We start from the raw sequence: 25,242 nt of genomic DNA on the forward strand, positions 1-25,242 counted from the left end.
GAATGATAATTTCAATAAATTAAACCATGGGTGTGACCAAGATAAAGCTAATTTCATGTAATATGAGCTTTAGTTAGATTCCCGAAATAACAAATCAAAATATATAATTTGTGAAGGTAAATTGAGTATTAATCCATGGGAATATTATAGTTCACATGACCAAAGGAAATAAACTGTTCCATTAAGCATGTTCACAACATGAAATGGCCAACTTTAAGTTCTATTGGAACTTTCATTATTCCATATCAAATGAGCCCAATTTCCAAGACGAAATGCAGCAACTTGAGATAATATTGTCTTAAAGCTTGCCATTAAATAGGAATCAAAATGTAGCACAGCAGATTCACTTTTCCGTAAACAAAAGAATGTTGTGATCACATATACAGACGTAGAAACAAGGCAAGCAAGAAGAAAATTTGAATTCTTGCACAACCTAGTTTCTATTACAGATAAACAAAGAAAAGCTATGCTCTGACAATAGGAATGACCCAGACCCATGTCAACTATATGTTAACCAAATTTTCTTTAAACCGTTGTTGGCTTGCAAATGCTGAACACTGGTCAGAGTAAAAATCACAGTGTTTTGCTAGATTTGAGTCACCACCTACTTGGGCAAACAAGGCTAAATCCAAAAAAGACAAAACAAGGTAGCATAAACTACAAGAAGACTTTTTTACTCATTTCCAGCCATCCCTATCTATAGGAGGGCAAAACAATAGATGAAACTGTTTACTAACAGCAGTGATACAAGTGGTATATCAACTTATGCCCCCCTTCCCTATACCCTTATAGGTCTCCAAAAAATATTGTTGCAGACATGTCAATTGAAATGCTTGCATTGTGCACCTGAAAGTAAATATGCTGTGCACACACTATTCTTCGACACAAAAATTGAAATTTCAGACAATTCACAAAATTTCTCAGTGAGTCTTCCATATATCACTAGAATGATCTGAATAAAATCCACATTCTAGCTGGTTTACTGATAATTTCCTAAATATGAATGTTTCATGCTTGTAAAGCTGCACTTCCTTACACTATCATGAGTACAAATTTCTTTTAAAACAATTCAAGGATTATTCTCAGCAACACTAATCAACAAATATTCTAAATATACATTAGTACAACAGTATGTTATAACTTTCCTGTCAGTTAAGTGAAAATTCTTTCTAAACAATTGTATCTGTTATTCACCTTGCACACAACATTTAAACTTTCAAGTAATATATACATAAGAAAGAATATAAAGAAGGCTGGCATAGTGGTGCCACATCAATCACCTTCATTCTTTCCTTTAACTAAAATATTTTTAACTGCACTTTTGTACCCTAAGGACTTATGCATGGAAAATTGAAACATTAGATAAAAACATGTACCTACACAACCTATAATACCAATGTGGATAATTAGAATTGTGGCAGTACACGTGATCTGCTTTCAACATATGGAGACTTAAAGCGACATTTTTTGGAAAGCATATTCTAATTTTCCTCAATTTAAAATGAGCTTTCTGCTAAAACCCAAGTGATGCTTCCATGGCCTCTTTCACATGATAACACCACTCCCAGCTTTTTCATGGCTTCCTCAAATGCACTTATCATTGCTTTGCTACAGAGAGCATTCTGAATGTCCTTCTTTGTATATTCGGGCAATAACCACACTACTCCATCAACTCCGCAATCCATATTTGCATGAGTCACAAATGACTCTATACACTCATCAAAAAAGTTGGCCTTTGTTAATCTTTCAGCTTCTGGTAACTTATCCATGTCACCGCGAATAAGATATTTACGATATTGGAGTTCTACATCCATCTTAGTGTAGTGTATCATCACTTGAAGCGTGATTCGTTTGGTGATGTCATTGAAGTCCCCTCTCAAAAATTCAATCAACTTTTGTGTAGTGCTAGGCTCTAGCTCCAGGCGTTGCTCTAAAATATTGTGAATGACACAGTCACGGAAAAGAACCACATTAAAGTCCTTCATGGGGGCCACAGCCTCTTGTGGAGTACTCGGTGGTCTAGACTGTAGAAACTCTAGAATCCTGAAGTTGTCTTTCTTGTAGTTGGCAACTACGTCATCAAAAAAACCCATCTTGCCTAGGTTGGACCTGAGAAAGAAAAAATTATAAACTACTTCAGGAAAAACAGGCAGTATAATATGGAGATATCAATTTCTCTGGTAGAAGGGGATTTATCTCCAAAACTAAAGTCTTACGATCTAAAATATGATACCTAAAAGTTATTGCAATGACAAAAACCATAGCACCATGTCTAAAATTTAGAATCTTAAATTTTAACAAAATGTCACTACACCACATCTAAATCACAGCCTCTCCCTTTTTCTGGCTAGTATAAGAAATTCAAAAATTACACAAATGAGAAATTGTAATTATGAAACTGAATATTTAAACTAATTAAAGATTATTCAAGTCTTTTACTGATCGACATTTTTTCAATGGTTCTTGAAATCTAACTTCCTTGCATTTTACATTATTTAACCCAGCTTCATTATTTGTATTAGATTTAGGTTTTACTATAATTTGTGATTTAACCTTTAAATTTAACATAAAACGCCCATAATTATCTCGGGGTGGTAAATTAACAACTCCTTTTTGATTATAGGATATATTATTGGCTTTTAAATATTTTACTACAGTTTTAGAATTAACTTTATATTTGTTGCAAAAAGAATTAATTGAATTATTTAAGAAATTATAAGATTTTAAAAGTTTAACAAATTCATCTGGAGTAATCGGTCTTGACATCTTTTATTTATGTATATTATTTTTTATATTTGTTAAAGTATGGTATTATTGTAAAGTAGTGTAATTCAGTATCATATTGTAGTATTGTAGTATAGTAATACTGTAAGGTATGGTATTGCAAAATAGTAAGGTAATACAGTAATATAGTAAGGTAAAGAAATCCCGTAATATAGTAAGGTAAAGAAATGTGGTAAGGTAAATATTCTAAAATAAAATATATATATAAATGGAAAAACAAATCAAATTATTTACCCCCAGTGAGAGTGAATTAATAGGTTTAGATAATTTAATAACCAATGTACCTGAATTACAAGAATTAATTGAAGAATCGGGTTATAATATTCAAACTATCAATAATGGTGTTAAAAACCTAAAAGGTCTTCCAGATTCATATAAAGAAATGATAATAAAATTTTTTAAAGCATTGAGTAACACACATATTACTAAAGAAATATATAAATACTCCAATTTTAGAAATCAAGAAATAATTGATAAATTATTAGCCCGAGAACAGGAATATAAAAAAATTATAACAAAACAAGCATCTAAACACAATGACGAAAGTGATATAGACGAAATGAACAAAATGTTTAGTACGATGATAATAGAAACAAAAGACAATAAGAAGATAAGTAGATATATGAATAAAACTTTAAAAGATATAAAGTTTCAAGATGATTTTAAACCTATATTTGAGAAGAAAGGTATTAATGAATATTCTAAAAAAGAATTATTAGAAATGAAAACTAGTAAAAAAGGTCCAACATTTAAAGATATTGAAAAAATCCAAATAGTTAATATTCCTGAAGGGAAAAATATAATTAACGGTAAAGTTAAATGATTTTTATAAAAAAATCTTATCAATGGGAAAATAAAATAAGAGATATTTCTAAGATTTACATATATTACTTATTATCTAAGTTTATTTTATAGCATACATAAATAATTGTACAACAAAATGTCAAGGTATTTAATACAATTTTATTTGTAAACCTAATTTGCAATAAATTTCTAAATTGAAAAAATATTGGGTATAAATAAATGAATCAAGTTGACACAACACAGATCGCTGAATTTCAAAGAAGAGTGAAAGGTTTATACAGATCAGAAGATTCTGCAACCAATGAGTTTGAAAGAATTATGATTAGAAATATGAACGCACAATTTAAAGAACACGAGAATAAAATAATAACTTTAGCTACATTAGGCGCGGTCAAGCTGCGGCTGCCCGCATAGCACCTTCGGTGCGTTTTATTGAAAATATCTTTTCCGAAATAAATGGACAACCTTGATCCTTCAAGTAGTCTCGCTGCGCTTCGTTGTTCTGTTTGTTTACTATATAAACATCCAGATGAATTTTACAACGGTAAATATGTTGATAGAAGATAAACAATGCAAAATACTTTCAAATTGTGAACGTTTGTTATGTGAATGTGGAAGATATTATACCAAAACACACTATAAAAGACACTTAAAAACTAAATTGCATAATAAGGGGGTAGGTGTTTATTGAATAATTTTTTTTATAATAAATTGGTTGTCTTAAAATGGAAGAACGTTTAAATAAACTTAAACTACCAGAATTATATAACATTGCAAAACTTTTAAAAATACAATATATTACAAGATATAAAAAAGCTGATCTGATTATACAGATAATCAGGCAATATGAAAGAAGGAAAAGAGAAAAAGAAAACAAAAAAAATAATGATTTATTTCCATTTGATCAAGACATAATAGCACCTCCAAAGAAAAAAGAATAAAACAAATAAAATGTGATGTTTGTGGTAAGTATATTAAAGAAACTAGGCTACAGCTTCATAAAGCTAAACATAATCCTGAACCTGATTTTATTTTAGTTGAAGTTGCTTTTAAAGGTAGGTTATTAACTTATCAACATAACAATAAAGAAGGAGATTCTGATTTGTTTTACTATATGGACTCAATTAAGAATAAAGCGAATAATCTTATTAAAAATGCTTTAGAAATTCATAAAAATATTAAAATTAATTTAGAGTTAGAATGTGATTTAAAAATTTAGAACATGAAATGGTTCATAAGTTTCAACTACCTAATGTAATAATCAGATCGTTGGAAGAACTTAATAATTTCTGGGATACACAAAGAGATTTATTTATAGCCAGATGTGATGAATTAGAAGCGAAAGGCTCAGGCTGGGTTATAAGCAGAATAAACAATTTAAGAATTAATATTAATAAATATAAACCATTAAGTGGAAGTTCATATATAAAATTACCTGAATTGATAGAAGCTAAGCAAGCTTGTATTAATGTTAAAAATGTTGATAATGAGTGCTTTAAATATAGTGTGTTATCTTGTTTATAGGAACCAGTAAAAAATAAAGAAAGGCCATCGAAATATAAAAACATTAATCATAACTTAGATTTTGATTGTGTAAAATATCCGGTTACTATTGATCAGATACCTAAATTTGAAGCAAAGAATAAAATTAATGTAACTGTATTTGGGTATGAAAATGGTAGCATATACCCATTATATCATAATAAAAAACAAGAGTTTGAAAATAATATTGACCTGCTTTATTTTGGTAACAGCACCAAAAACCATTACTGTTGGATAAAAAGTTTAAGTCGTTTATTAAATAACCAATTAAAAATTAATAATAATAAAAATATTTCTGCAGAAGATGTTTAAATTATAGTGCTAGAACTGAAGAAGCTGTTAAGAAACATCAAGTAATATGTAATAACAATGAAACCTGCTTGCCTGTTATGCCAAAATCTAAAATTATAGAAAATGGAACAGAAAATAAACCTACAATATCATTTAAAAATTTTCAAAGAATGCTTAGACACCCATATGTAATTTACTGTGATTTTGAATCAATCTTAAAGCCAATTCAGACATGTGAACCAAACCCTAGTGAATCATATACCAATAAGATACAACTTCATATTCCTTGTAGTTATGGACTTTATGTAAAAAGCGTTTACGGAAACATAGAAAATCCTTTACACATACATAAGTGTGAAACTGCTGATAAATGCTTTATAAATAAGATAACTGAAAATGCAATAACAATACAAAAATTATTAAAGAAAAATGAAGATATGAAATTCACAAACAAAATAAAAATTAAACATTTAACAGCTACAGTATGTTATTTGTGTAATAATGAATTTACCAAAGATAATCCAAAAGTAAGAGATCATGATCATTATACTGGAAAATACAGAGGGGCTGCTTGTAATAATTGTAATTTAAAATACAAACAACCACTTTTTATTCCAATTTTATTTCATAACTTGTCCTCATATGATTGCCATCTGTTTATAAAAAATCTGGGAGAGGAGGCCCCCGGAGGGCTAAGTCCAAAGGACGCTGGGTGGTCGTCTAAATCAAAACTAAAACTAATTCCAAATAATGAAGAAAAATATATCTCGTTTAGTAAAGTATTGAGGACAAATGAAGGTTTAATTGAACTAAGATTTATTGATTCTTTTATATTTTTTAGCCAGCAGTTTAGATAATCTCTCATCGAATTTAGTACCGGAACAGCTAAGAGAAATAATAAAATACTTTTCAAATGAAGAATTAAATATAATATTTAGGAAGCAAGATAATCGAACTATAAGAAAAGGAATTTATGCTTACGAATATATGGACAGCTTCGCTAAGTTTAATGATACAAAATTACCAGCAATTGAAAAATTTTATTCTAATTTAACCAAAGAAAATATTTCTTGGAGTGACTATGACCATGCTCAAAAAGTATGGAATAAATTAAAAATTAAAGATTTAGGCGAATGGCATGATTTATATTTAAAATTAGACGTTTTATTATTAGCAGATGTATTTGAAAATTTTAGAGACTTAGGATTAAATAGTTCATATGGGTTAGATCCTGTTTGGTACTATACAACACCAGCTTTAGCTTGGGATTGTATGCTTAAATATACCAAGGTTCAATTAGAACAATTAACTGATTATGAAATGTATCTGTTTTTCGAAAAAGGAATAAGAGGTCGAATAAGTCAGTGCTCCAATAGATATTCTAAAGCAGACACGAACACACAAATTCACTATAATGATATGAATAATTTATATGGTCACTCATTATCACAGAAATTACCACAAAAGAATTTTAAATGGATGACTGAAGAAGAATTAAATAATTTAGAAAAGTCACTAACAAGCAGCGCACGAAGTGCTAGCCCTACTGGGCGCTCTGCTGCGCATATTTTAAATTCTGATGATAAAACTGGTTATCTATTAGAAGTAGATTTATCTTTTCCAAAAGATCTTCAAAATAAGTTCAATGACCTTCCACTTGCACCCGAGAATGCAATACCCCCAGGTGGTAAAGTACCAAAGTTGCTATGTCACTTCTATGATAAAAAGAATTATGTTGTTCACTATAAAATATTAAAACTATATACAGAATTGGGAAAGAAAATAACAAAAATTCACAGAGGAATTAAATTTACTCAATCTGATTTTATTGCCCCATATATTAAATTTAATACTGAACAGCGACAGAAAGCAAAAAATGACTTTGAAAAAGATTTTCGGAAATTAATGTCTAATAGTGTATTTGGTAAATCTATGCAGTCAGTTAGAAAACAACAAAATATTAAATTATACTGTGATGACAATAAAGTCCAGAAAGCAATAAATAAACCTAATTTTAAGTCTAGAACCATTTTTAGTAAATACTTGGTTGCAGTTCATAATTATAAAACATCAGTTAAATTTGATAAACCTATTTATATTGGGCAGGCTGTGCTAGATTTATCTAAAGCTCTAATGTATGATTTTTACTATAATATATTAAAGAATGAATTTGATACTGATATAAAATTATTATACGTAGACACCGACGCATACATATTTGAACTCAAAATTCACGATTATTATACTTTTATGAAAAATAATTCTGATTTATTTGATACGAGTGATTATCCTAAGGATAGCGAATTATATAGTGAAAAAAATAAAAAAGTAATTGGAAAAATGAAAGACGAATTAAATGGCAAACCAATGTTAGAATTTATTGGGTTAAGGAGTAAAATGTATGCATATAGAACTGACGATAAGGTAGACAAACGATTGAAAGGAATTAAAAAAGCTGTATTAAAGAAAGAAATCCAATTTGAGGACTATAAAAATTGCTTATTCAATCAAAAAGAGTGCTTGCATAAACAGCATGTTATTAGGAGTCATAAACATGAAATTTATACAGAAGAGTTAAATAAGAAGTCACTCAGTTGGAAAGATGATAAAAGATCTCTAATTCCTGGTAGTACAGATACGCTGGCGCATGGACATGTGCTAGTACCACAGTAAGTCAATGACAATGCTAATGGTACATGATTATGAAGCGCTGGTACTTAGAGCGAATCACAATAATTAACATAATAGCTATAATACAGTATAATGTTGGACACGAGCTCACTAAAATGTTTTGTGATTTGAGAAAGGACCTAAATACATGGCTGTTCACTGTTTCAATAACCTTCCAAGTGACATAAAAATAATACAATCAGCTACCTCATATAAAAAGCATGTAAAAAAATACCTATTAGATCATTGTTTATATTCTGTTAAAGAGTACCTGACAATAAATTGCAAATTGTAACATCCTAAATGAACTCCTAGGACATGTATATGTATGTATTGATTTCTTATCTATTATATGTATGTAAATTACTGTAAATCTTGCAGCTAACAGCAAGGTTCTCTCTCCTTCTATATAGACCTATTTGGTACTAGTTGACTATCCTTCGGACACATTTATTTATTTGTACAGAAGAGACTACTTACCGTAATAAGTTCCTGTAGCATTGTCGAACATCGAGAAGGTGTTTTGTGTGATGTTGCAATGTTTCATAGCTGAAATTCATGTTGTTCGTTGAAAATTAATTCTCCGACAGAGATAGCGTTTGGCGCGTACATCTGCGTATACCATGAAGTTCGTACACCTTCATACACCATCACCTTCATACACCGTCATGACTATCATGACGTGTCGTGATTGTGTTTTGTTGGTATCCAGTGTTTCGAACTGCCTGCGTTTGCGACGAGAGTTAGAACTGTGGATCGAGGGTTTGGAGAATGACGTGTGGTGGGTGTGTTGTAAAGTTTGTGCCGGGTGTGGACAAACCATTTGCGCTAGCCCCACGAACCATTGGCGCGTGGATAGGTTAGTAGGGCCACGCAAAGGTTTCAATAGTGAAAAAGATAGCGCCACGAACCATTGGCGCGTGGATAGGTTAGTAGGGCCACGCAAAGGTTTCAATAGTGAAAAAGATAGCCCCACGAACCATTGGCGCGTGGATAGGTTAGTAGGGCCACGCAAAGGTTTCAATAGTGAAAAAGATAGCCCCCGAACCATTGGCGCTAGCCCCACGAACCATTGGCGTGTGGATAGGTTAGTAGGGCCACGCAAAGGTTTCAATAGTGAAAAAGATAGCCCCACGAACCATTGGCGCTAGCCCCACGAACCATTGGCGCATGGATAGGTTAGTAGGGCCACGCAAAGGTTTCAATAGTGAAAAAGATAGCCCCACGAACCATTGGCGCTAGCCCCACGAACCATTGGCACGTGGATAGGTTAGTAGGGCCATGCAAAGGTTTCAATAGTGAAAAATTGGTTTCGAAAAACATATTCGTAGCCCCACACACCATTCTTGGATAGTCCAACGAACCATTGGCGCTAGCCCCACGAACCATTGGCGCGTGGATAGGTTAGTAGGGCCACGCAAAGGTTTCAATAGTTAAAAATTGGTTTCGAAAAACATATTCGTAGCCCCACACACCATTCTCGGATAGTCCAACGAACCATTGGCGCTAGCCCCATGAACCATTGGTGCGTGGATAGGTTAGTTCAGTTAGGTTGGGATACATAGTTAAAATTTGGTGTCAGAACGCGAAAAATAAAGTTAAAAAGAAATAGATCTGATTAAGTTTGTCGACGGGCATTTCTTGGGTTCCGAAGGTTGAAACACTGCATAACAATTGAAAATCGAGAAAAAACAAGGCCGATGCGTCATTCCTACGCGTTATTATTTACGAAGGTGTCCGCGCCATGTTGTGTGTGAGGCAAACGGAAATGTAGGAGGAAGAAGTAGTCGTAAGGTGAAAAATTGCTCTTACTTTCATCAAAACAACGTCAATACACGTTCAGGAATGTTCCGCGAAGCAGATACGTAAGTTCGAATGTCAAAAATTTGGCAAAAGAGAAGCCGGACGCGCAATTATGTAGGAAGGTGTACTCGCGATATTGTGTCTCAGGCAAGGAAAAACACCTACCAGAAAGACGTTCTGGTAATGTGAAAAATTGCAATTAATTTCATCAAAACAACGTTAATACACCTTCAGGAATGTTCCGCGAAGCAGATACGTAAGTATCAATGTCAAAAATTGACGAAACCAAAAAAATAGAGGTGTCCGAAGGATAGTAAATTTTTACCAAGTCAGCATTATTTTCCTATAGCAAAAGACTACATCTGGGTACTGAACGAAAGACGTGTTGAAAAAGCTGGGGTACTCGTAAGCCTACTCTAAACAACGTCAATTTTTAACCTTATAAGTTAGTATGTATTAATTATTAAGTTAATACGCAATACGCTTTATGAGTTTAATAATTTAGACCATTAAATTTTTAAAAAATAGAAGAAATAAAAACAAACTTACTATTTTACAGTACTTTAAGCTCAACAACAGTGAAGCAAAAAGCAAACTAGCTGAACTGGCTGATTCAGTCTTATGGGAGATTGGTTGACCGTAGTTAGTATTCTGTGTTGCTTGCTTGGTTTCATTAATGGCCTTCACCTGTTTTGGTGACTTTTGGCCAAGTTCAGACTCTCACTTTTCTTATTACGTTTTTTTTCTTTCTTTCTTTTTTTTTCGATCTAAATTGTGTGTTGGGTAGTTCTGTTAGTTGATTCTAGACGATCACACAGTTTGGGAATGTTAGTATAGTTAAACATTTACTATTCTTCACTCCTTCGAGGCACACCGAGGAGTCTTCTTACTGGGTATCTTGTGCCCTGGTAGGGATAAAAAAACAAAAAATGTAGACAAATTATATACACAGGGTTACATTTTATTACCTAGATGTCCATGTTGTTGTGTTTTTTTTTGTTTTTTTTTTCCTTATTATATAGTGATTTGGGATTTCTTTATAAACTTACTAATGTTGTTTAGTATGTGTGGGTTTTGTGTAAAAATAAGTGTATTTAGTTCCGTGGGTGTTGGAATTTTCAGTTGAGTTAATCTTGCAATGAGTATGTCTCTTTCGTGTTGATGAAAGATGCATTCAAACATCATGTGTTCTATGGATCCAATTGCCTCTCCAGTATTCTGTGTTTCTACTGTTCCTCGCGAACCGGCTGAAGTCAAATTCGTGTCCATATTCACGAACCTTTTTTTCTACTAAATTTTATTTCGAGAATGTGAGTAGAAAACGTGTAATATTTACAAATAGTACCAGCAATGTACGTATTCTACAACTCTTTCATTTACACAATATTTAGTTTCTAATTTGGATAAGTAGCTTCATCCGGCCGACCAATCTGCTTAATTCTTGTCATTAGAATATTATTTTGGGGATGCGGTAAGTGTTGCCTATTGTAGTTAATGAAATCGTAATTTAACATTGTATGAAATCACTGCGTAATACGTATCAAAGCTTTTTTTCAAATAGTGATAAAGAAGTATCGCCAAACGCGAACCAAATTCCGTTCATTTCATACATCAGTACAGGCTTGCATTCAGTATCAAAATCGAACTTTCTGATTGTAATTGCGTATCATTTGTTGTTTAAAATAAAATAAAAAAATCAGGAATTTTAATGAAATGGTAATAATATTATATACTGTTCTGTAAGGGCCAAGTTCCGTGTGTATAACTTAATCTGTGATGTTATGCTTCTACAATAACTTATTTTTTAATTCCACTCGTATTTACTTGCTTGAGTGGTTTAGGTGGACCAGGTTTGGTTCTCTTACTTTTATAATTATACACACGCGCGTAAATAATCAGATAATTAAACCTAATGATCCTAACCTACTTATGTTATGATTCCGGTAATTATTTTGTTAGTGAAAATAGCTCTACATGCTATTCTCACCACCTGGTGAAAATAGTCACAGCCTCTTTTTATTTGTATGTAGCTAATGCTTAAGGATCATTTGAGGTAAATGCAACTTTGTATTGAAAGCAGCATATTTTCAGTTACTATTACCCTATTTTCACCAAGTGGTCAACCTCGTTACCTATTTGTGCTAAACCTAAACTCATGATTCCTCACAATGTGGGAATTATTTTATTTTATAAAACATTTATGTTCTCTTGTAAGATTTTGTTTTGCATTGCTTGTTAGGTTCTATGTCTCAAAAAATAATCATCTATACCATGTGATATCACTGCTCTCTCTAAAAAGTGGTAATAATAATCAATAATCAGCATTTTTAATTTGTGTTAAGCTCTGTGGTTAGTTGAGTGATTTAACTTGCAAAAATTGACAATGTGTGAAATATAATAGCATCTGTACTTAATAATAAAGGTACCAGTGGTACCAGTTTCATAGATCGGAGACACATTAAAATCAGATATTTTGTGTTTTGCATGGTTCGTACTTACCAATTGTGTATTGCGGAACATAGTTCAAGGTGCCATTATGCTTTTTACATGAAAACAAACACTTTTCTACTGAAAAAACGCATTTGTCTAAGTGCTACTGAAAGCACGTAACGGTGCATTATCGCTTCCTTTCTGAACGATATCGCTTCTTTTGTTTTCGAATATCCGTGTTTTCCAACCTTCTTTACCGAAAAATACCTACTATCGTTTCGTCACGTGTGCAAATTGTGCATTATGCACGGGAAGCTGACGGACAGCCCCACGAACCATTCCGATAAGATTAGGTTTGGTTAGGTTAGGCAAGCATAGTTAAAAAAAGGGGGGTTGGAAACACTGACATGATTTCCCGGTCAAATAGATACCACGATGAAAAAAAATACCTCGACTAACGTTGGAAACCTTAGACAAACTCATTTCCGTAAGTAGTTTCTTCTGTAAAAATGAAGAAATGTGTCTCCGATGTATGAAACTGGTACCATAATAAAAAATAAAAAAACTGGTAAAAATAACTTGTTCTGCTAGTCTCAACACCTCATGAATGTAGTTGCACATTTTTTTTTATTTTGAGAATAATTACTGAAAATCATGGTTCCCATTGTGTGATTTTTTTTAGAAGCTATACAAGAGAATGAAATGGTGCTTTCAGTACTGCAAACAACTGTGGGAATAACTTTGCAGTTCGGAGAAACCTTTGTGTGGAAAAAAAAAACACTTCATTTCCACAATTTATCTATTTTAAGATGAACATTTTTGTGTTCAGTAACATGCATGTATCATGGTACACACAGTACAGTAGTTACTGATATAACAGATTAATCAAGTCCAGTGAAATGTATGAAAGTAAGTAGTCTCTGCTGCACACTGTTTATGCTGTACTTCATTAAATACTAGTTGCTCATGTTTTAAAACTATGCGTAATAACTACAGAAAGGAGGCATGGAGTAGCAAGGTCCAATATGAATTTTTAATTTTTGTAACGGTGCTCGTATGTCCTTAGGATAAATCAGCCAAAGTTGATAATGAAGTCACTCATTTCTGAGTACATTAAGTACATTATTTTTGTTTGCCATAGCTTCGATCAACTTTATTTTTTCAAAGTGTACTCTCATTTACGTATGTGGTGATCACTCTAGCATGTTTCCTACTGAAATGTTAGTGTCACCAGGGAAACTATGTTACCCATTGGGCAGTTCCCAGTACATTTTTTTTAATAGTATTTGAACATGAAAATGCAAGAAAATTAATCCCACTGTACATCACTGTAGAGCATTTATTTAATTTCTAGGAATTATCCACCTGTGTGCATGTTTTATGCACACATCAAGATAGAAGAGATACAGATGCAAAGTCCGGTATGGGACTTGGACGTGGGAAGTGTAATAAAAATAGCACTTCTCTGTTTAAGTCTCGTATCAGCTGGCACAAAGTTCATCGTGGAGGGAAATAAATCACCATTTAATGGTCAGTGTCATGACAGTAAATTTGTGTTAAAGGCTGAACCTTTTCATAGCATTCAACCTAGTACTTTTTATTTATTTGATTTTTGAGAAAACTTCCTAGCATACTCTTGGTAATTATTATATTTTTTTCTGTGCAGACTAACCTATTTCTAATCAGTGCCATAAGCATGGGCGTCCGCAGGATTTTTTCGAGGGAGGGGCAAGTACGGCAATTTTTTTCCAGGGGGCAAAGGAGGCATATTTTCCCCCATAATAGTGATGTCCCTTCAAAAAACACTGCTTCAGTCTGATATTATTATGTTCCTTCAACGCCCTTATAATAATTAACATAAATTACTGACTGAAATGAAATTATGTGCGACATATATATAACTTTTGTCGGACATTCATTTTCCCGGGGGGGGGGCAAGGCCCCCCCTTCCGAACGTCCATGGCCATAAGGTATGTGAACTGATCCCTGACAGTATTGAAATTTTTATTATCGAATGGAGCATAGTTGCTGTATGCAGTCATTTTTTCCGTTTTAATATGTGGCAAACAAAATATTTTTCATTGATTGGTGTAAAATCTTGCAATACAATAATGTATAGCCGAAGGATCAACCAGGATTTTTTTTTTTTTTTTTTTTTTTTTTTTTTTGCAAATATGGATTAGCATGACATAAATCGTTCTGAATTCTTGTATACTTATTTCATTCCATTTCTCCACCAAGAAAAAAAGTCACCTATTTTAAGACGGTCATTTTCGTATGATGATGAATGTTTTTAAAAATGCCTTTAGAGGAAATTATATATTTCCGCTCGAAGTAATAGTGCAATTTCAGGAAGTTTTGGTAATAGAACGTTTTCCATATAATTTTCATATACTTTTATTTTTGTGATAGAAATCAATTTTAATGCGAAAAGTTTGCAATGAAACGAAAGCATTGCATATAATTAATTTCCGCCCCTTTCTAACTACGTTCAGTCAATTTGCACGTATAATTTATTATACACGCAAATCGCCTGAACGCAGTTAGAAACCATTCGGATAGCGAATGGTACGGCACACGATAATGTTTTGTCGTTTGGAGCAATCTGCGCGTGCTTGCGCATAGCGTTCGTCATCTGTTTTCCCCCGATGGTGCTGCCGTCGGTGGTCGCGAGGAAACGACCTTCCAGTGCTGCCATACTGTCAACCATTTTTAACCCGCAGCTGTAATATCTTGTAGTAGTATGTCTATGCTGAAAACAGCTGATCTGTGTTGCCAACACACAAAAATATTAAATCCTAATCCTACCACTCTGTCACAAAATCTAAATTTTCACCTTTTGTATATTGTATTATGGTGTTAATAAAAACTTCCCTTATTTTTAAAAAACAGACGAATGTTACGGAAATAATTAAAAAATTTAAAAAGTAATAGCAACTAACATCAAAATTAACGAAACGGCAACATTGGATTTTAGCGTTGATGCAAGCGGCAAGCGCCATAATGAAATTATTCTTTATTGAAACAACGTTCTGAAGAAATATCGCTTTTTTCGATTTTCGTAATTTAAGTTTTACGTTATAATCGTTGTTATCGTTTTTACGTTATTTTCGTTTTACTCGATTTTCGTTATTTTTAGTTTTTTATCGTTTCGACAGTTGGCAACTATGCTTGGAGAAGATGGCTGCCTTTTTGTTTACGCTGTCAGAAATGATCGTGGTTGTTTTTTAGGTTACAAATAAATATTTAAGTAATGTACAGAATAGAATTTTATTTTACAAGGTAAGGGAAGGTATAAATTATACAGTTTTATTCACGGGTTAGTTACATTTTCCTTGTTTATAAAAACATTTGCTCACAGAGGTGAGAGAGATTGAAGTTGTGTCGGCCTTATCTGCGTTTTGCCGTTTGCAAACACTTGAGCTGGGATAAAAATTTTCCTTGTGATTCATAACACAGTTACAAATCATATCACCATCAAGCCCAAAGTTCATGTGGCATATCTGTGCCACTTTTAACGAAAGTTCTGTTTTTGTTCTGGAAAAAGAACGAATGCATTAAATATAGATGGTAGTTTCGCATGTAAATCACTAAATGATAAGCCACACTGTAACAATTTTGGGTAATATTGTACATCGTGAAAAAACTTTCTCAATTTTCTTACTTGTCTCAAACTTATTCCAATGTTTCTTAATTCAAACCACTGCTTCCAGCTGTGTTTCACTTTTCGTTCGCTCTTTAGAATTTTAAAGCGATTAAAAATATTATCGAGAATATATCCTAAATTAAACGCTTGATGGGCTGAGTTGCTGTTGGCCTTAATAAATGCATTTGAGGCTCTGCGACAATTTTCTATGGCTTCATTTAACAGTAGATTATCGGGTACTATATAGGTGTTTGAAACATCACTATGGTACTGCATCAATCCTTTGGTTAAATTTTCCAATAATTCCCGTAGGCTGTTGCTTAGGTCTCGTTCCTTCTGGTCTTCCGTTTTAAGTTTTTGTAAATACTTGTCACTTTTTGTTTTGATAATTTCCACGAACTTTCTTCTACAGGTATCACTTGCCCCACTCTTACACATTCAGTAATATATGCCTCAATAGTTGCATTAAATGTAGCAATCTCAGCAGCCATAATGTAAAATTGAGTGAAGTGCTGTATGGTATTGTCACAAATTGATTTAATCAGGCTTGTGATTCATGAGGAAAAGGCGTTGGGTGTTGATAAACTGGTGAATAATATAGATTTACAAGTATATTAAAGTTAGGTGTATTAAGTAAGAAAGATTCATGGAAATAGATTAAGATGCTCATTTGGGGAAATAGCCCCATAAATTAAATAAATCAATCTAAAGGGATGATTTTTTTATATTTTGACTAGTAAAAAGGGTAAAATTTATTAATTGTATAGGTACCTGTTTTTTTTTTATTTAGCCCTAAATCAGAAAGCACCAATATATTTTAAGGAATGCACAAGGGTCTCTGTTTTATTATATTATTTCCTAACTTTTTGTATGGCTTGAAAATAGGTGGTTTTGGAAAGTTTACCCTAAAAATCATATCTTTTTTGTTATAAATGTGCCCTTAATTGAATTGCCCTAATGTTTTTTTAGAAATTTAAAGCGATGCGGTAGGATTTGAAAGCATGTGTTAAATTTTGGGGGCGTGGTACTGTTTTTTGTTAGCTCTTAATTGGGGGTGCGCCAGGAATAAATTGACAGTTTAAGGGGATGTATTCTTTAGTAAAATGTGTTAAAATTTGGTGGATGGGTGGTTGTTTTTGATGGTTTTTGGGTGAAAAGGTGCTACTTAAATTTAGGTGAGCTCGTGTTTTTTTTATAAGGTTAAGGGTATTATTTTTAGTTAAATGTGCAAAAATTTGGTGGGTGGGTTATTGTTTTTGATGGTTTTTGGGATTAAAATTGTCCCTTAATTTTAGGTGAGCTCGTAGTAACATTTACTATACTACTCCCAAATTAATACATCCGTATTTATGACTGTTTAGCTTACCCGTTTTTTTATTGGACGCTAAATTATTAGTATATTTAAATGAAATACTACTAAAACGAGAGCGAGCGTGAGCAAATATTTGTTATTTAATCATTATATATTCCATATTTGAAAAAAAAGAGAAAAGAAACCATAACATTTTTGTCTGCACTTAATAGGGGCTATCCACCGGAAGGAAGTGCCTTCGCGCGGACGCCATATTTGTAGCACAACAACTTCCGGTTCGTAGACTCACAACATGCCGCTAAAGGGAGCTGAGATTGTGTCATGTATGAAAGGAACGAATGAGTGTGTACAAGGAGGATGTAAACTACGATCAGGGCTAAATAATCTTTCATGGATCTCTCTTCATCCATTTCCTCGAGATCTAGGCGCCAAATTATTGCATTCAAGCTGTCAAGCGTGAAAATTGGAAGACCATCAGCAGGAGTAGACTGCGCAGCAGTGTTGCCACAATCTGTAAGCACAATTTCCCTTTCCAAGGGGTAAAATTTCCCTTTTTCGCCCATTTTTTCCCTTCATCTAAAGAAGTATTATTATTATTATTATTATTAATTATTATTATTATTATTAATAATAATAATAATAAAATATTATCGTTGACCCATGTTCATATGTATGTATAAAATGTTAATCAATTTAACTTGTAAATGCTTCGACGCCAGGAGTACCGGGTTCGAATCCCGGTCTGGGCATGGCTGTTTGTGAGTGTCCATTCATAAATTTCATCATATCAATACTCATCCCCATATTTGCAATCAGCCAAAAGTGGCAGAAAAGCGAAGTAAAATAAACCAAATCAATAAACAATAAGTTGTAAATGTTTTTTGGAAGATTTAGATTTTATTTCTAAACCAAGCTAATTTTTTTGTTTTAAGATGAAACCTAAAACTATGTTATAGTTGGCAACTGAAGATTTTCATCAGTAAAAAGCAAAACAAACAAACAGAGATTGGATTTAGGGAAGAAGAAAATTAAAAATGTTCTACACAAAATGCTGTTCTAGTAAGGCGCACATATGAAGAGTTTGTGTGGAAAATCACTTTTTTGCCTCCCCATAAAAATGTTAAGTTCGGCGCATAGATATACGCGTTTTATCAAAAAAGATATATAGTACATACCTGATCAAATGTTCTATTCTGGTAAATTTCACATTTTAGGTGGAAACTTCTAAAAGACAGCAAGTTTTTTATTAAAATTTAATCCATTGTTGGTCACTTCTTGCCACTCTGCACGGAATTTTTAAACTTGTTTCCGTGGTGTTTTTTCATCTTCCGTTCTCCACGACGTTTTCTAATATATTCTGGAGTTGCAGATAGTTTGCTTTGCTTCCCTTGTTCTCCCGTCGTCCAAGACGGGCACAGTCTTCCACCAAACACTCGCACACGACGAATAACCCACACAGTGTCCATTTGAAGTAAAGATAGGTTTGCGACAAAGATTACTTTATGGTTTGCACGTGTAGTGTTTGAGGCAAAATTCAGAGAACCGGGGAAAGCTTAAATAAACAATACCCTCGGACTCCCACTCCCATAAGGGTGAATGGCGAAAGACCTCCGGCCCCAAACGGTAGCCAGATGTGTGTCAACCCAAATTCCACCCTTCCTCTCAGAACAAAGTATACGACAAAATAAAAAAAATAATAAGTTCTCATTTTCAAAACTGGAATCTTTTTTAATGTTTAATATAATTAATGTTTAGTCTGTCTTAAAATTTCCCTGAAAATTCGCTATTTTTCATCGAATTTCCCTTTTCCCTTAAAATTAGCTCCAAATTTCCCTTCAAAAAGGGAAATTTCCATTCATGTGGCAACACTGCTGCGCAGTAATGACAACGGATGTGCAATAACCCAACAAGTCGGGACATAAAAAAAAAAAAAAAAAAAAAAAGGCATTCCGATCCAGACTTCGGAAAAAATGATAGTTTAAAAGTAGTTTATTCCCTACATTTTTTTTGTACTAAATGTCAGAAATTTATTAGCAGTTTTTATTCCAGAAATGCAAAGTAATTCATCACCCGAGGGTAAAATTGTGTGTATAATTAACATTTTTTTTAGTATCGAGTAATGTTGAATATTTTCCGCTCCTATAATCTCCCAATTTAGTCGGGAAATAACATTATTTTTCCCGTTTTGAACGTCAGGACTTTAAAAATACCCCGCCCTGTTTCCTTCCCAACCAAAAATTTTTCGTCCCGCACCCCTTGCACTTCATTAAAGGTAGAAGAGAAATCATTCAAATCTCGATTTTCTCTCTGTTTTAGTAATATGAGCAAAAATATTACTTTTCATTTCAAAAGATGCTCGGTCATAGTCAGCTAGGTTACACGTTACGTTCTTGAAGTATACACGAACTGTATTAAATTTTTGTGTAACCAGATTTTTTTTGTGTGTTTGTAACCAGAGGAAATAAATTTTTGTGCAACCAGAGGAAATATTTTTTTTGTGTAGCCAGAAAATTAAGTGCGGGTACTATTATTAATTTTCGTCTGTTGCAATGGGAATCTTTTCAACATTGATAGATAGAGTGTCTCCCCGATGGCGCAGTGTTAGCCTCGTCGCCTTGTAATCAAAGGGTTCCGGGTTCGATTCTCGGTGGAGGCATATAGTGGTTCGGATCCCAATTTAAACTGTAGGTCCAGTCCCGATTAGCCTTACTGTGCACAAAGTGGACTTAAAACACCAACTCAATCAATGAAATCAACATTGATGGAGAAGAGGTCCTAGGTTTGAACACCATGGTGAGGCAATGGTGTGTCATTGTGTTTGTCCCATCATTAATTTTTCCAGTTTATTATTCATCTTCATCGTCATGTTTAACACAAATAGCAGAAAATTGACTTAAAATAACAATGAGCGTTTTGTATTTCTGCGTTCAAACGAGAACGAAACCAGCAAGTGTGCATTATCGCATCCCTCTGACTAGTCCTGACTGAAGAAAGAAGAAAAGAAGCGCCTTTTTCCGTTTTTTATATGTCCGGACATCTCGCACTTTTTCACTTAAAACATAAATGTATGCATTTAAGCGCTCTCGCTCTGTAGGAAAAATTACTTTCTATTTAATATGTAGGCTACAAATATCGCCAATGAAACGACGATCAGCAAATGGATCTCATCTTGGAATAATGCCGTATTACTTCCTAGTTGCTCATCCAATTGATATGCAAAGGCCTCTACTTTGCCCTGATATCTCTTATTCTCCTCGTTGTCAAGTGCTTTTATATGATCCATTTCATCCGGTATACAAAACGAGAAGAAATGCCACAAGTACGCGCTTGAATTACCCGGCCGCCGTGAACCGGAAGTTGTTGTGCTACAGTTCGACAATCGATTGTGCCGTTCGATATGTTTTTGTTTACTCGTGGATAGCCCCTATACGAGTACGTTCCCATTCATATAGATACAAATAAAACTACATCCCATATTATACATACATATTGTACAACGTTTAAAAGGTTGTGTAAATAAAGAGAACATACTGAAAATTTTCCTCCAAGAGGATTTACAAAGGAATCGAAGGCAAAACAATTTCTCTATCTGTCCTATAGGAGATAGACTGGAGGACCTGAAACCACGGGCTTTCAACCATTGAAGCGGGTGGCGAGGGGGCAAGGGATGTACAGGCAGAAATCTTCTCTTTCCCTTCGGGCAGTTGTCTATACCTGAAACTGGTAAGGCGGAAGAAGAGCCAGCTAGGGTATCCAGCCTTGCCAGCTGATCACATCGAGGGACGAGAAGCGCATGGAAAGAAGTATTGCATATGAACTGAGGCTTCCAGACAATAAATTCATGAGATTTGAAAATAATTAGAGACGTGAGATTGATTGATTGATCTATCTCTGCTGGACTAGCTACTCCTCAGTGCACGTCACTGCAGGTCATAATTAAAATGTTCAGGGGGTACTTTTATTACCATCAGCCCAACAAACTAACGAGAGAAATTATTTTCGTAAAAATTTACTATCCTTCGGACACCTCTAATTTTTTCGTTTCGTCAATTTTTGACATTCGTACTTACGTATCTGCTTCGCGGAACATTCCTGAAGGTGTATCAACGTTGTTTTGATGAAATTTGAACTATGTTTCCTAACCTAACAGAACTAACCTAACCACGCACCAATGGTTCGCAATTATTTCCAATTTCTAGATCCTGATACTAACACGACACCAAATTTTAACTATGTTTCCTAACCTAACAGAACTAACCTATCCACGCGCCAATGGTTCGTGGGGCTAGCTATTCTCCGTCGGAGAATTAATTTTCAACGAACAACATGAATTTCGGCTATGAAACATTCCCACATCACAAAAAACACTTTCCCGATGTTCGACAATGCTACAGGAACTTATTACGGTAAGTAGTTTCTTCTATAAAAATAATTAAATTTGTCCGAAGGATAGTAAACTAATACCATTATCTTTTCATAGTCTGTAAAATATCTGTTAGTTCCTATAACAAATATAATTTGACTAAACCTGAAATTTTGATAAAAATTGTCTCCTCAGAGGAGTACCACTTAAATCATGATTAGTATGATTGCAAGTCTTGAAATTTTGCATTTAAAAATTCATTTTTTTAAAAATGAAAACTGTAATTTTCAACTACTTTCTAACGTGTTCTCTAGAAATATGCATTATTTATTGAGAATGTTTTGTGTCCTACATTTCCCTTACAGCGATCTGGTAATCCTAATCTGTGACAGTCTAAATCTGTTGATATGCATTCCAAGTTCACCGACAAAAAGGGGATACCATTCTATTCAGTGCTCACCTGAACGAATGTGTTAATTTCAGAGATTATACAAAATTTTAGAACAGAGAACATTATGGGGTCCATGCAGCTCACCCATTCCACAACGGGGACAGCTGTATCTTATGTGCTGATCGAAGGTTGTATTATCAAAATGTCACAATAAAATTTTAGTTACAGTGCTTAGAATTTCACGTGAAAGATAATTTATGATACTTTGTCAAAACTGTGGGAAGAAATGTGCAAAATTGTAGCTTGCCTTCAATAAATTCATCCCTTCAGGAAAAACAATTGGTGTCATCCATTTTCTCCAGCAATAGGATGTTGGCTTTAGGAAAGACTTCCACCGTTCAGCAATTCATGTACTTATAATTTATTTTTCCTTGTTCATATTTGAAAACCGTATCAAACTAAAAGTTGATGCTTTGTTCTAGCTCTCTCCACTTTTACCTTATCTTGCAGTTGGCGCGCTTACAAAAACATGGAAGTTCTGGCTGAAATCTTAAAACCCTGAGAAGCAAACTTCCATGCATGATAAAACACAATGACAGCTGTGTTTGGCATGCTGATATCTAAGATACTCAAGTACCATGAATTCTATTTCAGACACAAGGTCAAAAGCCAAAACTGTCAAACATATCGGCCCTAGAGTGATATAGATCTCCCGCCACAACTTGAGCTCTGGGGAAAGTGGGTTTTGTCAAGAAAAAGGCAGGCTGGTGGAGCAAATTCCAATGTTGCCATCTACAGACATAAACAATTAACTGGTCACTCAGTTTAGATGTAATTTGCATAATTCGGGGAAAAAAGGGGTTCTGCATTGCGAAGCCAGGCGAGAAATGTGGGAGAAGCCTCATTTCCGAAGATACTCGCCGATATCCGTTGCGGAGTGGTTAGCACAGTGTGCTACAACATGAGGTAGCCTGGGTTTGAATTCCGGCTTGTAGATGGTAGTGTTTCTGTGCGTGTCCCTTCATCAATATCATCACTCATTGTCGCGACTAGCCAGAGGTGGCAAAAAGCGAAGTACAATAAACCAAATGAATGAATCCAATTTGGATAAACTGTTATTAATGGATTGATTGATTTTATTTATTTTACTTCGCTTTTCTGCCATTTCTGGCTAATCACGAAGATCAGGATGACTGATAAGACGAAATTGACAATGACAAAGAACATCCATGCTCAAGCCAGGATTCAAACCCAGGACCTATGAAAATGAAGCACACTGTGCTAATCACTCCGCCACAAACCGTAAAAAGGGGTCATTAGAAAGCTTGCAAGGGATTCTTACGTTGGGGACAATACTGTACCTACACCTATCACAAAAGTTGAGAAAAAAAATCAATTTTAGATTTGGGGTCACATTATTGAAATGTTTACTTGATCTTTATTTCCCTTATTAAGGGCCGGTTGCACCATCGCCACTTAATCTGCCACTTTACAAAGTGCTGGATAACGACAGGCGGGAGATTTAGGCGGCGGTGGGTTGCACCAAGCATTTTTATCCTCGGCCTTGTAAGGTGGAACTTTCTCCTGCTTGCCGTACGACCTGGCAACAGAAACTGGAGAAAGTTGTGTTTTCGATTGTGTTTTGTTTGTTTATTACGTGCTAATATCTGCTTGTCAATTCCAAATGCATGCTTTTTCAACTGAAATATGTTTAAAAAAACTAAATATTTATTGCAATAAAATGAAACAGCTGATAGAAGTAGGTAATGCATGTGTCGTACTCTCATATAATATCAAATGTATGTTATATGATACAATATAACCCGTAATCTTTCGAAGTAGTGGGAAGCTTACAAAATTTTCAATTTATTTTTCACGTACTCCAATTAACATAATGCAAAAAAGAATATTCCTCGTCTTATCTTTCAGTAAGACATACGGTCACTTTTTTAAAAATATTAAACACTACTAAACAGTGACCAAAATTTTACGAAGTCGTAACAAATGCAAGTTACATTTACTCAATTTTTAGTGCAAGGCTGACATATCTGAGTTTGTGTAAATATATGGAATAAGAAGAACAATCTTCTATTCTGCTCTTACTAATTTATCATTCGTTTCTGTTAATAATTTATCAATCCATAACCCCTTCTTTAGCGAATAGCGAGTATTAGTATTATCAACGTTTACCATCTTATAGGTTTCTTCTTTATTTATAATGCAGCTTTTGTGAAAGTTGGTTAACGATGCAGATGAAAATTAAATTTTTGTATTCAAAACAAATTCGAATAGCACAAAAAAAATCGTTAATCAACGGTTCCATGTACAAGGTACATTATGGGAATTACTATCATCTTAGCACAAAAGGAAGAATCAAATAGTAATGTAAAGTACCGTAGTACTGTATGTACGCATGTTTTATTCTTATTAAGAAAAAAAAGAAACTCCAGGCTGTATATTCTTTCAGATAGGTAGTTTCGTGCAACGTTATATGCTAGTGCAATGCAAGAACGTATATATTTCTTTACAAAAAAAACAACAGTAATATTCACCAGGAAAATATACATTGTACATACGTACAAGCTGTGGTCCTTTTTAGACGAGCGGATAGGGACAGTATTAGCACCTTGGGTAATACATGCTAACAACACCAAACATGGCCTGCCTAACCTATCCACGTATGTTATAATAGCTTAAATAAACAAATTGTAATTTGCCAAACCTATTTACATGCTTATTTATGCTATTATATGCCTACGTGGATAGGTTAGGCAGGCCAGGTTTGGTGTTATTAGCATGTATTTCCTAAGGTGCTAATGCTGCCCCTAGCCGCTCATCTTTTTAGGCCAGTTATTTTGAAAAATCAAATACAAGATCATGTGTATTGCATATGAATGTTAAAAAAAAACAGAAAAAACTTGAGTGCACGTTTTATGCATCTTCAGGCATGTAGATTCGTGCAAGGTTTATTACAATGGTGCATTTTCTTTGTATCTACGAAACGTAACACCATTCGGAAATTGTTCCTTGTATATACGAATCAACGCCGTAAAGACAATCCTGTACCTGTCTCTATTATTATTATTCTTTGCCAGTTTTAAAGTTAAAGTACAAAATCTCGCACAATGTAATTAAAAATATGTTACTTCGCATAAAACGTTTCCTCTAAGTAGTAAATACCGAAAAAAAACTTTGGCATGTACGTC

General features: G+C 33.8%; 1 protein-coding gene across 1 annotated transcript; it reads right to left on the minus strand.

The window, feature by feature from the left end:
- Positions 1–594: 594 nt before the first annotated feature.
- LOC145989920 (uncharacterized) lies at positions 595–8,651 on the minus strand. Its single transcript, XM_083125434.1, has 2 exons — positions 8,572–8,651; positions 595–2,109 (listed from the first exon to the last, which is right to left on the minus strand). Exons 1-2 carry the CDS (start codon positions 8,649–8,651, stop codon positions 1,497–1,499), a joined length of 693 nt encoding a protein of 230 aa, XP_082981560.1. The 3' UTR covers positions 595–1,496.
- Positions 8,652–25,242: the final 16,591 nt, after the last annotated feature.

The sequence above is a fragment of the Lepisma saccharinum genome, chromosome 1 (genome assembly GCF_977018435.1).
Source record: "Lepisma saccharinum chromosome 1, izLepSacc3.1, whole genome shotgun sequence".
NCBI classification, from domain to species: Eukaryota; Metazoa; Arthropoda; class Insecta; order Zygentoma; family Lepismatidae; genus Lepisma; species Lepisma saccharinum.